The sequence below is a fragment of the Hydractinia symbiolongicarpus genome, chromosome 6, assembly GCF_029227915.1.
Source record: "Hydractinia symbiolongicarpus strain clone_291-10 chromosome 6, HSymV2.1, whole genome shotgun sequence".
NCBI lineage: Eukaryota > Metazoa > Cnidaria > Hydrozoa > Anthoathecata > Hydractiniidae > Hydractinia > Hydractinia symbiolongicarpus.
This window is the reverse complement of record NC_079880.1, coordinates 18,404,540-18,417,090: the sequence shown is the minus strand read 5'-3', so window position 1 is coordinate 18,417,090 and position 12,551 is coordinate 18,404,540. Positions and strand designations below refer to the sequence as shown.

Genomic DNA, 12,551 nt, shown 5'->3' with positions numbered 1-12,551 from the left:
AGTAATCGTACATTTCCATCAAGCATTGTTTTGGTTAACCTTTATACTTCAGTTTGTAGGTAATGTGACATAATATGGTATTAAAAAACACTGTTTTTTTTATTCTTATCCAGTAAAATGACAACAGAAGAAGATGCTTTTACATATATTTTTCTTGTCAATTTGAGCTGTGCAAATGTTGTGTTGGCAAAATCTTGGTATCGATGTTCTTATTAAGAACTTTCATGCATGTATTTTGTTTTCTCATAAAATAATAAAAATTAATCTTGCAGAATTGTTCAAATCTTTCTAAAACTTTTTATTTCTGTATTTGAGGTTCAGTTTTATTCAATTTTCAGTATTACATCTTCATTAATTTTTTTTTCTTGGACATTATGATCGGTGGACGTAAGTTTTGTCACCATTGTGCATGGTAGATTTATGTTTGATACCACTGAACACACAAATTTTGTCGTTGCAAACGTTTGCGAAATTTCAAAAAATCAAAAATTGAAAAAACCAAGCGCAGTCCCGGTTAATTCTGTTAAGGCATTGATTTTTAAACCAATAAGCTTGATTTTGCGAGAATTTAAACCAATCAGGTTATTTTAAACACATAACAAACTTTTTAATCACCATGAGAGCAAAAGTAAATTTTATTTGCAAATTTTATGTATATGGAAATTACTAAATACCTATAAAACTAAAACAAATAATTTGCTTAACCTATTCTGTCATGGAAAACGTTAAAAAATTCAACAAAAAAATTGAGCTTTGTGCCCATTTGAAAACTTTTTGCAAAAAAAATTTAAAAAAATTTTGTGGTCACTAGTTGTGAAACACTAGAAAATAGGTCAACAAAACATTAGCTACTTGGCATTATATTAGTTAATTCGCTACAAAATTGACTGAAAATTGCTCTTCGCGATCCAATTTACATCTGTGTTTATATTTCTTTTATTGTCTCTTTCGCTTTCTAAATATTATATTATTAGCTACCATTACAACTTAACAACAAAATTGAAAGATATAAAAAGATGATATAAAAATTACAAAGTAATGTAAACAAATGTATTCAACCAAGTTTAAAAGTTACAAAAGATTATGATACTTCACAAAGATTACGCTCCTCCTTCACGCTCCTCCTTACTACAGTTCCCAAAGTCGCCCTGTCATGAAGTCTACGTGCTGAGCCCTGTTATGAAGTCTACGTGCTACTCCTCGGAATATTAGTACTGGATCGATCTGCCGCACAATTTGAATTCAACAGCAGTTAGCTTCACTGGAAAAATACATCTGGGAAATTCTAGCCCAGCCAGATAGGCAGCTTACACCAGCAGAACTGGTGTAAATAGTAAAACTGGATGTGACACGAAAAATCCAATATTTTGCAGGACAAAGGCAATTTATATTTTTTGACAATTCTGAAAACCAGTTTTATACGCAGTGAGCATGCACACGGTATTATCAGGATTTGTTAAGACGTCGGGCGTAGAGTTCCTAAAAGGACTAACAGCGACACACCCTAACTTTTCTGAGCCGAATCTATCTTGGTGTATTTTCACCAATACACCATAGCTATAAGTGCCTTTGCCTTACACCAAAAACAATAAAACAACCATAAGAATGGTCCAGTGTCTGACACACTATTATCCCAAATTATTAACAAATGTTAATTATTACATTGTATGACAAACTAACCCTTGTGTACACTAGCTCGCTGCAAACTAAAAATTTGCTTATATCTTTTTTTTTTTATTGTCTTTGCGTGTCTATTTTGCGGAGCAAAAACAGATATGAAAAAATAGTTTTGGTGATTTTGTACAAATTTCATTCCATTGATGACGTTACAGCAAAAGTGCTTACGGACGTGTTTTTTCTTGACTGTGCGAAAAGTGGAGATTTCTATATCTCTCACTTAATCTAAAATATCGTAGCAGTCTCTAAATCCAAGAAGAATTCCATTTTAATGACGAATTAAGATAAGATTTTTCTTTCAAAATATGAAAATTAGAGTTTTATATGATAAGTAGACTGAGAGAAAATTACGTCTAAAGTCAGGAGTAGTTTAAGATACGTTTTAGTCCTTAGCTGCAAAGATAAAAAAAGTCATCTTAATTTTTGGAACCTTGAAGTCTTCTTTTTGGTTCGAAATTTCGGAAAATGGTTCAACTGGTCTTGAATTTAGAATAAAGTAAAAAAAAATTCAAATATTAAGAGTATTTCATGATCAATTAGTCTTTTCTATTCCTATTTTAACGTAAACATCATTTTTGCTATTATCTTAGAGTACTCTTAAGAATTTCATGATTTTCTTCAGCAGCTTCACTTTTAGGTATACAATTGTTGGATTTGACTTGATTTCACAAGGTTAAAGAGTGCCTGAGGATAAATATGGTCCTTTAATTTTTCGACATAAAAAAGCGTACTAGAAGGCAATTTGACTGTTATATCTGAATTTACTTGTCGATACCGAAATAGAAATGTCTCAAAACATGATATTGGTTATCCTAAAGATAATCCAGGACGGAAAACGTAGAAAATAAAGAGTGATCGAAGATTAAAATGGTTTTTTCGTTAAGGCGCTGTTAAGGACTTATCTTTTCAAGAACTACTCCAAATTTCGCCTGAAAGTGTTTCAGAAACTGTTACTAAGAAGAATTTTCAATATCAGTAAAGGCCAGTGTTATTAACAAATTCGACTCCACGAGGAGTGGTACGTGAAAGTTCAAGTCCTTCTTTTCATGATAGAATTTAGCTAGATTTCACTTTGATGCATACAGAGGCTGTATTTTTCTGCTTTTCCCAAGTGTTACTGGTTGATGGTTTAATCTCTTCTCGTGTTTATTTCTGTTGCTCATATCACTGAATTGTTTCTTGCATGAGTCATCGCTGTTTTTCCCGAAATTTAGAGGGAATATTGTTCGCCATAAGAAAGAGTGTACAAAAGTAATGGTCCGGAAGCAGAAAATGAGTCAGAACAAAGTATGTGAGTATTGCGGAAAGACATTTGGTCAAAAGTTCAACAGAGATCGTCACGTTAAGACACATCATGAATCTCCTGATGTAGACAATGAGGAGGACAAGATCGTGGTCAACACATTTTTGAATTTGTTTCGATTCCATGCTTTATTGCCGTAATCTCATTCAACTCCTGTGAGCCAATTTATTTTGTTAAAGTGATTGAAAAAGGAGTTGCAACTGATGTAATGTGGGATCGTTACGGACACTCCATTAATTCTGACGAGTGTTTCTTGAGAGGAAACTATCTGAAGTCTGACAGGTCTCGCAATATGGCTTTGAAAAGATTCAGCATAGTTCCTGGAGATGTTTTTTGTGATCCTGTTGAAGTGTTTGAAGCTTTCGTTGATATTGATCATGACAGCCTTTGTATGCCAAAGGATATCTATGCGGAACTTGTTTTAAGAGCATCGTAAATTTTTACAATTTTGCCTTGGACTAAGTTAATCTCAAATTACTCTTAAATAAGTCATAAACAGAATACTATACTAAACATTTGCACACCCTATATCGAATTTGAATATTGAATCGTATAACTGATTCTTATTATTTCATTGAAATTATCTACGTCCTGTTTTTCGCTTCTAGTGTAGGATATTGAACCTAGATTTTATGAATTTTAAAGACCAATAACATCATATTTCACTCTTTTAAACGAAAATTTATCATTGTAAATAAGTATTATATGTTCCTAATTATTATTTATCCAAATTTCTAAATTGTTATTTAATGAAAATTTCAAAGTTATAATTCACCAAAAATTATTTATTCAAAGACCACATTTATCTCGAAGTACTCATTAATTCTGTTGTCAACTTTGATTTGAATGAAAAAAGCATAGTCAGACAATTTATTCTGCCAAATTTTCAAATCGCTATAATGTTTTAAGAGTGATTATTGCATGTTTTCGAAAAAATTAGGCTTGTGACTAAATCGCTCATTACTTACTCATTTCTGAATAAATTTTACTCATCACAGTTTTTACTGGTTTCCAAGATGTCAAAGATGCTTTAAAAATACAATTTTACTATTTTTTCGAAAAAATGAGTAAATCACGAGCAAAAACTCAAAATGACCAATATTATCGCGACACACTCCTAATTTTCAAAATTGACCTTGTAGGACCAATAGTATCTCTACAAACTCCAACCCAGTGAGTTTTCTTGATCTAATAACGGTTTTAACCAAAGTTATTAAATATTTTGTGATTTTGCTATTTTTCATTTTACAACTTTTTCGCACAGTCAAGAAAAAACACGTCCTTACATATTAAAAATATACATTACCATTATTTACCACATTATTTTACCAAGCAGAATCATTTTTACATGTGACTAGCCAGCTGTTCTGGTTTTGTAAGATTTAGAGAAAAATCGGATTTTGCTGGCTCATATTCGAAAAGATTAAATGATTTTATTATTTATTAACAAAAAATCACCAAACAGAACTTTAAAAATTATTGAAAAAAGACACATAGCTGTTTTGCACATTTTAAGCTTCTGATGACGTCAAAGTAAAAGCGCTAACATAAGCAAAAAGTGCTACTATTTTTTTCCTATAACTCTTAATCTACAACTTTACTTTCAACTTCATTTACGGAAACCTTTCAGAAAAAACAAATTAGAAGAGGGTCACTCCACACACACTCTGAGTATTTCAGTGTTTTTGATTATCAAAGGTGTTCACAGAAATTATATTACGCGTTGACAAAGAAGATGAGAGAAGACTTTTGCGTGTATAATATATTTTTTCGACATTATTTTAATTTGTCTTTTTGAAAGCCATTTTCAACCTCTACAGGCCATTTGTCTTGCTCTGAAACATCATAATTTTGCCTTACGTTGTTATCTTAGCTGTTATTCTACAACCTTTGCAACCTCACCTCCAATCTGCAATCTGCAATAACGGATGAAATGGTGTTCAATGCCAGGTTTCATAAAAAACATTTGAAGCTTATTCAAAAGGCTTAGCTACAAAGCGAAATTTAGATGATGTACAATTTCGTTATTCACTTAAATCTCCTGTAAAAAATGTTATTAAAATGATAAAACAAGTCGGACACAAGTCATACTTCATCGTCAAAATATTTAAAGTGCGAAAGGTCCGTTAGATGGCTTTCTTCTCATTGGATAGCAAGGAGGTTCAGATTTTGGGTTATCGAAACTTGAATCGATGCTGTGTGCGGGTGAGCCAAGAATCTTCTCTTTTAATTTTTCCAAAACGTCTCCGTACACTAGTTGATTTCTCTTGCGCATAAATTCAAGATATTCAACTTCTCTGTATGTTAGAGCATCAAAAATTTTTTTTGCTGAGCTGTTTGATTCTAATCTTCTGAAAAAGAAAAGTATTGGAGGTGTTTTGAAAAAAAATAGAAAGCTAGTTCAAAAAGTAAAAAAAAAGAAAAAGAAAAAATGTTATAAAAGAAGATATATATAATAAAATTAATGTAAACATTTTCCTGGTCAAATTGAAATATAATTTGTAATAATTTATAATTTTTGTTATAAGCGCTTTCAGTCTCCCTACTTTTCTAAAAACGTACTTTGACGATGCTTTAAGTTAAGATATTACTCGTGAGTAATATCTTAACTTAAAAATATACGAAATCGATAATAAATAAATAAATAAATAAATAAATAAATAAATAAATAAATAAATAAATAAATAAATAAATAAATAAATAAATAAATAAATAAATAAATAAATAAATAAATAAATAAATAAATAAATAAATAAATAAATAAATAAATAAATAAATAAATAAATAAATAAATAGATAAATAAATAAATAAATAAATAAATAAATAAATAAATAAATAAATAAATAAATAAATAAATAAATAAATAAATAAATAAATAAATAAATAAATAAATAAATAAATAATAAATAAATAAATAAATAAATAAATAAATAAATAAATAAATAAATAAATAAATAAATAAATAAATAAATAAATACAGAAAGGATAAACTAAATTGGATTACCAACCTGATTCCGATTAATCCAATGCCATAATTGAAGAGAAGATAGAAAAGTCCAAGAAAGGAGAAAACGATGCCGCATATCATAGCAAACCAAAGTACCACAAACACGTATTGATACAAAACATGTTGAGAGATTTCGCACAAAACCACGTGTTTGTTATTAAGAGTTTTAACCAAGTCCTGTGCCGAAGCATAAATTTCACACAAACCAAACGGTGGAAGGAGTTCGTTACCTGAAATAATGATAATAAAACACAAATAATAATAATAATAATAATAGAAAAACAATCAATTAAGAAAGATGGCGGAATAAACAATAAAAACACATTACCAGGTTTAGGGAAATTTTTGTATCCCATGTAATCATGAGCCATAGTGTTGTTCTTTTTAGCCCAATCCACCCATTTGCGACCGTAACCATAAAATTCACCTTCTAGAACTGAGTTTGTTCCAAAAAAGGCAAGGAAATTGACAATGATGTAGGCAACTTTAACACCTATATTTGCAATCTGTTTAGCTGTCAGCATCTTACTGCATTTTCCTCGTTGCTTGCGATCTTTAAAGTAATACTTGACAATACCATCAATATCTGTTTCCTTCTTTTTGATGGCTTCACGCAAGTTAATTAGATCATGATTGACTGTCTTTGAAATCATGTATGGCAGGTAATACAACAATGCCAATGCACAGATGAAGAATGGCATGTACTGGTACTAGATAAAAACAACAACAGAGAAACTGCTGTCAGTTTATTTGTTTATTAACTAAACCTTTAGAAATAAAAAGATGCTTTTTAATTTATTAATACTACTAATACAAAAAACAATACACAATACAAGAAAATAAGAAACAATAAACTGATGTGTCAGCAATATTAATGTGACAGAAAAAATCTTTAAAGTAATCAATTTTTGTCAACATTTTGACCATCATTTTTGTTATGCTACGTCACCCTGATGATTATTTTAAAAAATGTAACATAACAGTAGCTCAAAGATATAAAATTCCACTCTCAAAATATTATACTAACCACTTTGTTTGGCAGAAATATCTTTAAGAGATATATTTAAGGATGTTTACTTTTACGAACCTGCAAGAAAAACGTTTTCGTCATTTCTTTACAAGCGTAAGCAGGATTTTTTGCATACGGACCAGTTGGCTTTTTATCAGCGTCGCATAAATATTCTCCAAGTCGTAAACCATTGTCCTGCAATTTTTTCGGGACACCATAATATGCAACAGAATCAAACTTGTTCATCATTTCTCTGTAAACGTACATACCCTGCACCCAGCATGTATGAGATACAAACTTTGTAAAATCTTTGGAATTTGTTTGGCTATCTATGAAACAATACCGTATCAGCAACAAAGGAGGTAATAGAAAATATAGAAGCAAGAATAACAGTGTTATTCAGCAAAGACATCCTCAGTGTAACGAGTAGTAATATTTACCTGGCACGACACAATTAAATTTATCTTTATACCAATTAATACCAAGCACAATAGTACAAGCCAGTAGAATTTTTACCATGAGAATTCGATTATATTGATCGGAATAACTATCATGACGTGGTTTTATTTTGATCTTGAATAGATCTTTGATATTTGTAGCTATCATAGACATATTGAAGTATCTTCTTAGCCGTGTGTATACCGTGTTATCTACGGGGAAAAACTGACTAAAGTATTCTAAAACAAAACAAGCATCTTTTCTACTACAGTAAGTGCTCTAAATACGTTTTATTTTCTTTGTTCAGCTTTTTCGTGAGCATTTTTTATTTTCTGTAAAAAAGCGCACGCGAACCAAAAACAAAACCTTAAGCCCTTTAGCTTCCTGTAGAATGAAACAGCTGCTTTCTCAAAAATGGGACATACACAAATCCTAAGAAGCTAATGTAGCAAGGTAACTGTGTAAAAAAGCTAACTGGAAATATGTGTTAAGCCAAAAAAAGCTGTTGCTGTTTCCATGTTCGTTCTCACTTTACAACAGAGTGATCCATCATGCCGTTTGAAATACATCATACCAACTTTGCGTTAAACATGAATTAAAATTTAGATACAGCAAGGTAGCCTCTACATGAACCTGGCATTACATTTCAAGACGCATTAATATATGAAACCGCAATAAAATTTTGTTGTGTTTACATGGGAGTCTTTCACAAAGGGGTTGTGCAAACTGCACATGCGCAATAACTTTTTGCAAACGCGCAATAACTTTTTGCACATGCGCAATGGTTTCATTTCGGTTAAATCGTGTTTACATGATATTTTAAGAACGAACTGAAATCAACATTAAAACGAGATTCATTTCGGTTAAAACCTTACAAACTTTTAAAAAGACTACACGAGAGACCGAAATTAAATTTGCATCTTGCCCCTAAAATGAGACTTCATGCAAAGGCTACCTAAGGACGTAGCAGCTATGACATAGAAAACTCATAGAATATTACAAATATAACAAATATAGAATATAACAAATAACGAACTATGGCTAAATGACTAAACTGTAACAAGCAATGTATAAACGCATAAAAATAAAGCCTTTCAAATGCGCGTGTGTGAATTACACAGTACTTATGTAGTTAGACGTTTCCCGCTATAACAATGTTGACAAATATAATTTTCTTATCTTATTGATCAAAATAAGTGGAGGAATTGATCTTTTAGAAAGGATTAAAATTGTGGACAAAAAAAAAATTATTTCCACTTTACCTACGACATATCATAAAACTCAACATGCTTCACTGACTGTTTCACATTCAGCATTTCACGAAAATTATTTCATCTATGTTACTATTCCAAAATAGTCTAGTACAAAATAGTGAAAAAGCTTAAATGCGCAGACCTGTAAGAAAAAAGTCAGTTATAAATACTGATTAATAATAAAGTCTTTAAAAAAATGAGTATAATTATAGTAACTTTTCACTGCCTGACCAGTAAGAAGTGTTTACCGAAAGTCAAATATATCCTGTCAGTGGCAAAACATAACATAGCATCTTCAATTATCAAAATAAATATTACATAAAAAATAAATACATTAATAAGTGATTCATACAACATGCTGATGTTGCACGAAATACTTTTTACTTTCAAACTAATCAAGTTTAACTGGCGACGTGGTCTGATTATGTCAAAGAACGACTAATTAAAAACTCGTTGAAAAAGATATTAAAATGTTTTACAAACGACACTTTGAGTAAGAGAGTTTCGATAGTGATGTATCGAAAGTTTTAAAACATCGTGATGTTCATTCATTCAGTAAGCCTCCGGCCAATAGTAAGGAAATTCCTTGAAAGTTACAAAAAATTTTGTCCGACAAAAGTGTTTATAGAAGTACAATTGTGCTCAGATTCAACCCTATAAGCACCGCCCGTTATGACGTCACACATGCACAAAAAAGTGATTTTCCTAATTTTGGTCTTAACATACGGTCTTTAAAAAAGGAACTTTGATGACGTAACTAGTGACGTCATATTCGTACGATAGTTTCTTCTTTTCACGATAAAGGTAAAAAGATCCTTTTTTTCCCGAAATGTTAATCCTTATGTCATTAAAGTTGCTACATGTTTGGAAAATGGCATTTATAGATGTTCCAGGTAAAGTTAACAATTTAATGACCTTATTGTAATTACAAATGACATTATTTCGCCGGATTGATATTTCCGTCAAATCTCGTCTGTATTTTATCTCTATGATACATATATATCCTTAACAACACCTTAGTAACCACCTGGTAACAAAAATACACGCAATAAATAATTATATACTCACATGTAATATTTTAGTTTATTTACGAACTTTGAATATATATATATTAGTTACAGGCTAGTGTGTTCACTTTAGTTCACGAAGATCGCCTACAACCGATTATACAGGCTAGTGTGTCCACTTTAGTTCACGAAGATCGCCTACAGCCGACTATACAGGCTAGTGTGTCCACTTTAGTTCACGAAGATCGCTTAGAGCCGACTATACACGCTAGTGAAATTTTGGATTTTATTGCATTACAGCCGTTCAAACTTAGTTAATTCTTTCTCTAAAAAGAATTAATTGTACTAATTGAACTATAACTAACTATGCATTAATTGAACGCACCTCTCCCTTATGATACCATCAATCCGTACTTGTTATCAAAACCTATTACGTACTTATGTGATCAAGTATCTTAACCAATAACTCCGAATCATCTGATTTTTGGTAGAAAAATCGAAACAAACATTCAGATTACTGACGACAATAAAGAATAATTATGATTAAGGGACCAATCAATAAACTTGTTATGGTAGAACAAGCAAATAATGTGACATAAAAACAAACAGAACCCGCTATGCAATTTATTGATGAAACAAACATTTCTATAGTTAAAATCGAAAGTTTGTTTTGATGAGAAAACAAGACAACACAATGGATTGTATTTGTTAAAAATGCTATACTAAATAGCTTTAATTAATACCTCTTCAAATATTTTGAAGTTATTGTTGTTGCTTCAAATGGTTTCATATGCAGTATTTGCAGAATCGAAATAAAAATAGCTAGAGCTAAGTAAAAAAGTAAAAGTTCATATTTGCGCGTCAACATGATCTCGAAGATGACGGTTCTTTTTTAATAACTCTTTAATGCTACGTTGCATGACTACAATACTTACTGATTTTTTCGGAAACTAAAGAAACTGAATTTTAAGCAGATAGTGGCATTTTGGACAAATTTCGAGATTTTAATGACGGCACAGAGAATGTGCCGACGCAAGCAAAAATTTTTTGCTGCCATTTTGTTTCTTTTGTGACGTGCTATAAGTGTGCTAAGTTTGATTCAACTTGGACAAGCCTATGAAAAGTTATTACCCCCCCCCCGGTCATAATATGCTCAAAGTACCCCGGACCGAATATTGTTAAGATGTTGTTTTTGGCCTTATTGCCAACAAACGTTTCCCCGTCATAAGCTCGACCTTCATGCAAGTCCTATTGTAGCCCCTTGAGTCAAAAGAAAATAAATTATTTTTGATGTTGCTTATTCAAGGTGTGCATTTGATATTTCACTCGATGTTTTTCTTTTTCCTGCAATGTGCATATACACTAGCGGGCTTTCGCATGGTAAACGTTAGAACTGAAATAAATAGCACGCCTTTACTAAGAAGGGTGGGGTGGGGGAGGTACTTGGGTGGGTCTATGTTCGAAGGTTTATCCTTAAGCACATCAAAATGCTATTACAGAGACAATTTCCTAATTTCAGTATTATGACGAAAATTTTTTTAACTTTCCCCGGCTGAATCTCATGAATAGGTTAAGACAGGGTAAATTTAAAAGCTCTTTTTAAGGTCAATCGACTTGACGTATTATACAGGCGTACACATTTTAAATTTCGAAGTCAGTCTGTCGAAAACCATCGTAAGATATCGTGAAGCCAAGTATTTCCAATCATTGATTAAAAGAGAAACCTTGGAAAATTGTTATTTTAAGCTGTCCATCTCTTACGCAAATTTACTTGTTATTAATGATATAAGGTCGTTTAATACGAATAATTAAAAAATTAACAACGCAACCACAAATAGAAAACTAGAAAGCACGAATAAGAATGAAGCGAAAAATAGCTACATCCTTAACCCTATTTCTCCTAGGCTCCCCGGCGTCTCTTTAATTTCTAAAGTTGTTGTAAAATAAGCATGAAGCTTAGCACGTCAAAAAAATTGCTGGTGTAAACATTTTTGCTAATGACATCATCATGCGCTGAAATGGGAAAAAAATAGCTTTAATTTGTCACATATATTGATTTATATTTAGTCACACTAATGTAACAAACAAAAAAAAATGTAACAATTTATAATAAGAACTCCCCTAGATCTTATAAAATCTATATAAATTTTATTTTTTAAAAAAATCTAAAATTTATACTCAACTCGAAAATTGCCATGGCAACACTTCAGCATATAAAACTAAAGGTAAACAAAAGGCACAGGAGCAATCTATATTGCTCCTGTGTAAGAGGGGAACAGAATGAAGAAATAATACTTAAAACCATAAGTTAATACTTTAACATCTTTCTATATAATTTTTGTTTCTACAATACCTGTAAGAATTGGCAAGAATTGCCTGTTGCTTTTTTGCATCCTAAACTTTAAGAACCTAATCATTCGAAGAAATCAGAAAACGCGTCAGACGAGCATGCACAACTTTTGGCATGGCTCTAACATAAAAATTACATAAAACTAGATATACTAAATGAAATTTCCAGCACCGTAGATACAGATAAATAAAGCTATGTTGATGTTTTTCTGTGCAACAAAGTCAGTGGAATAGATGAGCTCCACCGTGAACGTTTTTTTCTTAACTTTTGAAAGATTCGAGCCATATAATTCAACGGACACGAAACAATGTGTATTAAAAAATAGTCAGGTATCGCGAAAAAAGATTTGAATATAAGTTACTTACTAATATTAATATACAATAATTCTTTTGTTGGACGTTTTCCCTGCCCGTAACGCTACTCTTTTTCTTGTTATTGCCTCTGTCTTTCAAACTTATCACACACACAAAAAGACGAAAGTGTAAGCTTGAATAATTACGCCATGT

At 31.2% G+C, this 12,551-nt stretch overlaps 1 protein-coding gene across 3 annotated transcripts; it reads right to left on the bottom strand.

Annotated features, from left to right (window-relative positions):
• Nucleotides 1–4,727: 4,727 nt before the first annotated feature.
• LOC130647316 (innexin inx3-like) lies at nt 4,728–12,551 on the bottom strand. 3 transcript variants are annotated; one of them, XM_057453117.1, is made up of 6 exons: nt 12,411–12,551; nt 7,438–7,647; nt 7,076–7,326; nt 6,317–6,698; nt 5,990–6,218; nt 4,728–5,331 (listed from the first exon to the last, which is right to left on the bottom strand). In XM_057453117.1, exons 2-6 carry the CDS (start codon nt 7,607–7,609, stop codon nt 5,088–5,090), a joined length of 1,278 nt encoding a protein of 425 aa, XP_057309100.1. In that variant the 5' UTR covers nt 7,610–7,647; nt 12,411–12,551; the 3' UTR covers nt 4,728–5,087. The 3 variants fall into 3 exon arrangements, with proteins under 3 accessions (XP_057309100.1, XP_057309101.1, XP_057309099.1); XM_057453118.1 differs by lacking the exon at nt 12,411–12,551 and adding an exon at nt 10,081–10,229; XM_057453116.1 differs by lacking the exon at nt 12,411–12,551 and adding an exon at nt 7,911–8,019.

Excerpts from the sequence above, each read along its gene's own strand:
- LOC130647316 (XM_057453116.1), bottom strand. The coding sequence starts at position 8,007 with ATGATGTATTTCAAACGGCATGATGGATCACTCTGTTGTAAAGTGAGA. Across the intron at positions 6,699-7,075 it reads CGAAAACGTTTTTCTTGCAG|TACCAGTACATGCCATTCTT; the intron begins GTTCGTAAAAGT and ends GTTTTTATCTAG. Across the intron at positions 5,332-5,989 it reads ATTGGATTAATCGGAATCAG|AAGATTAGAATCAAACAGCT; the intron begins GTTGGTAATCCA and ends TTTCTTTTTCAG.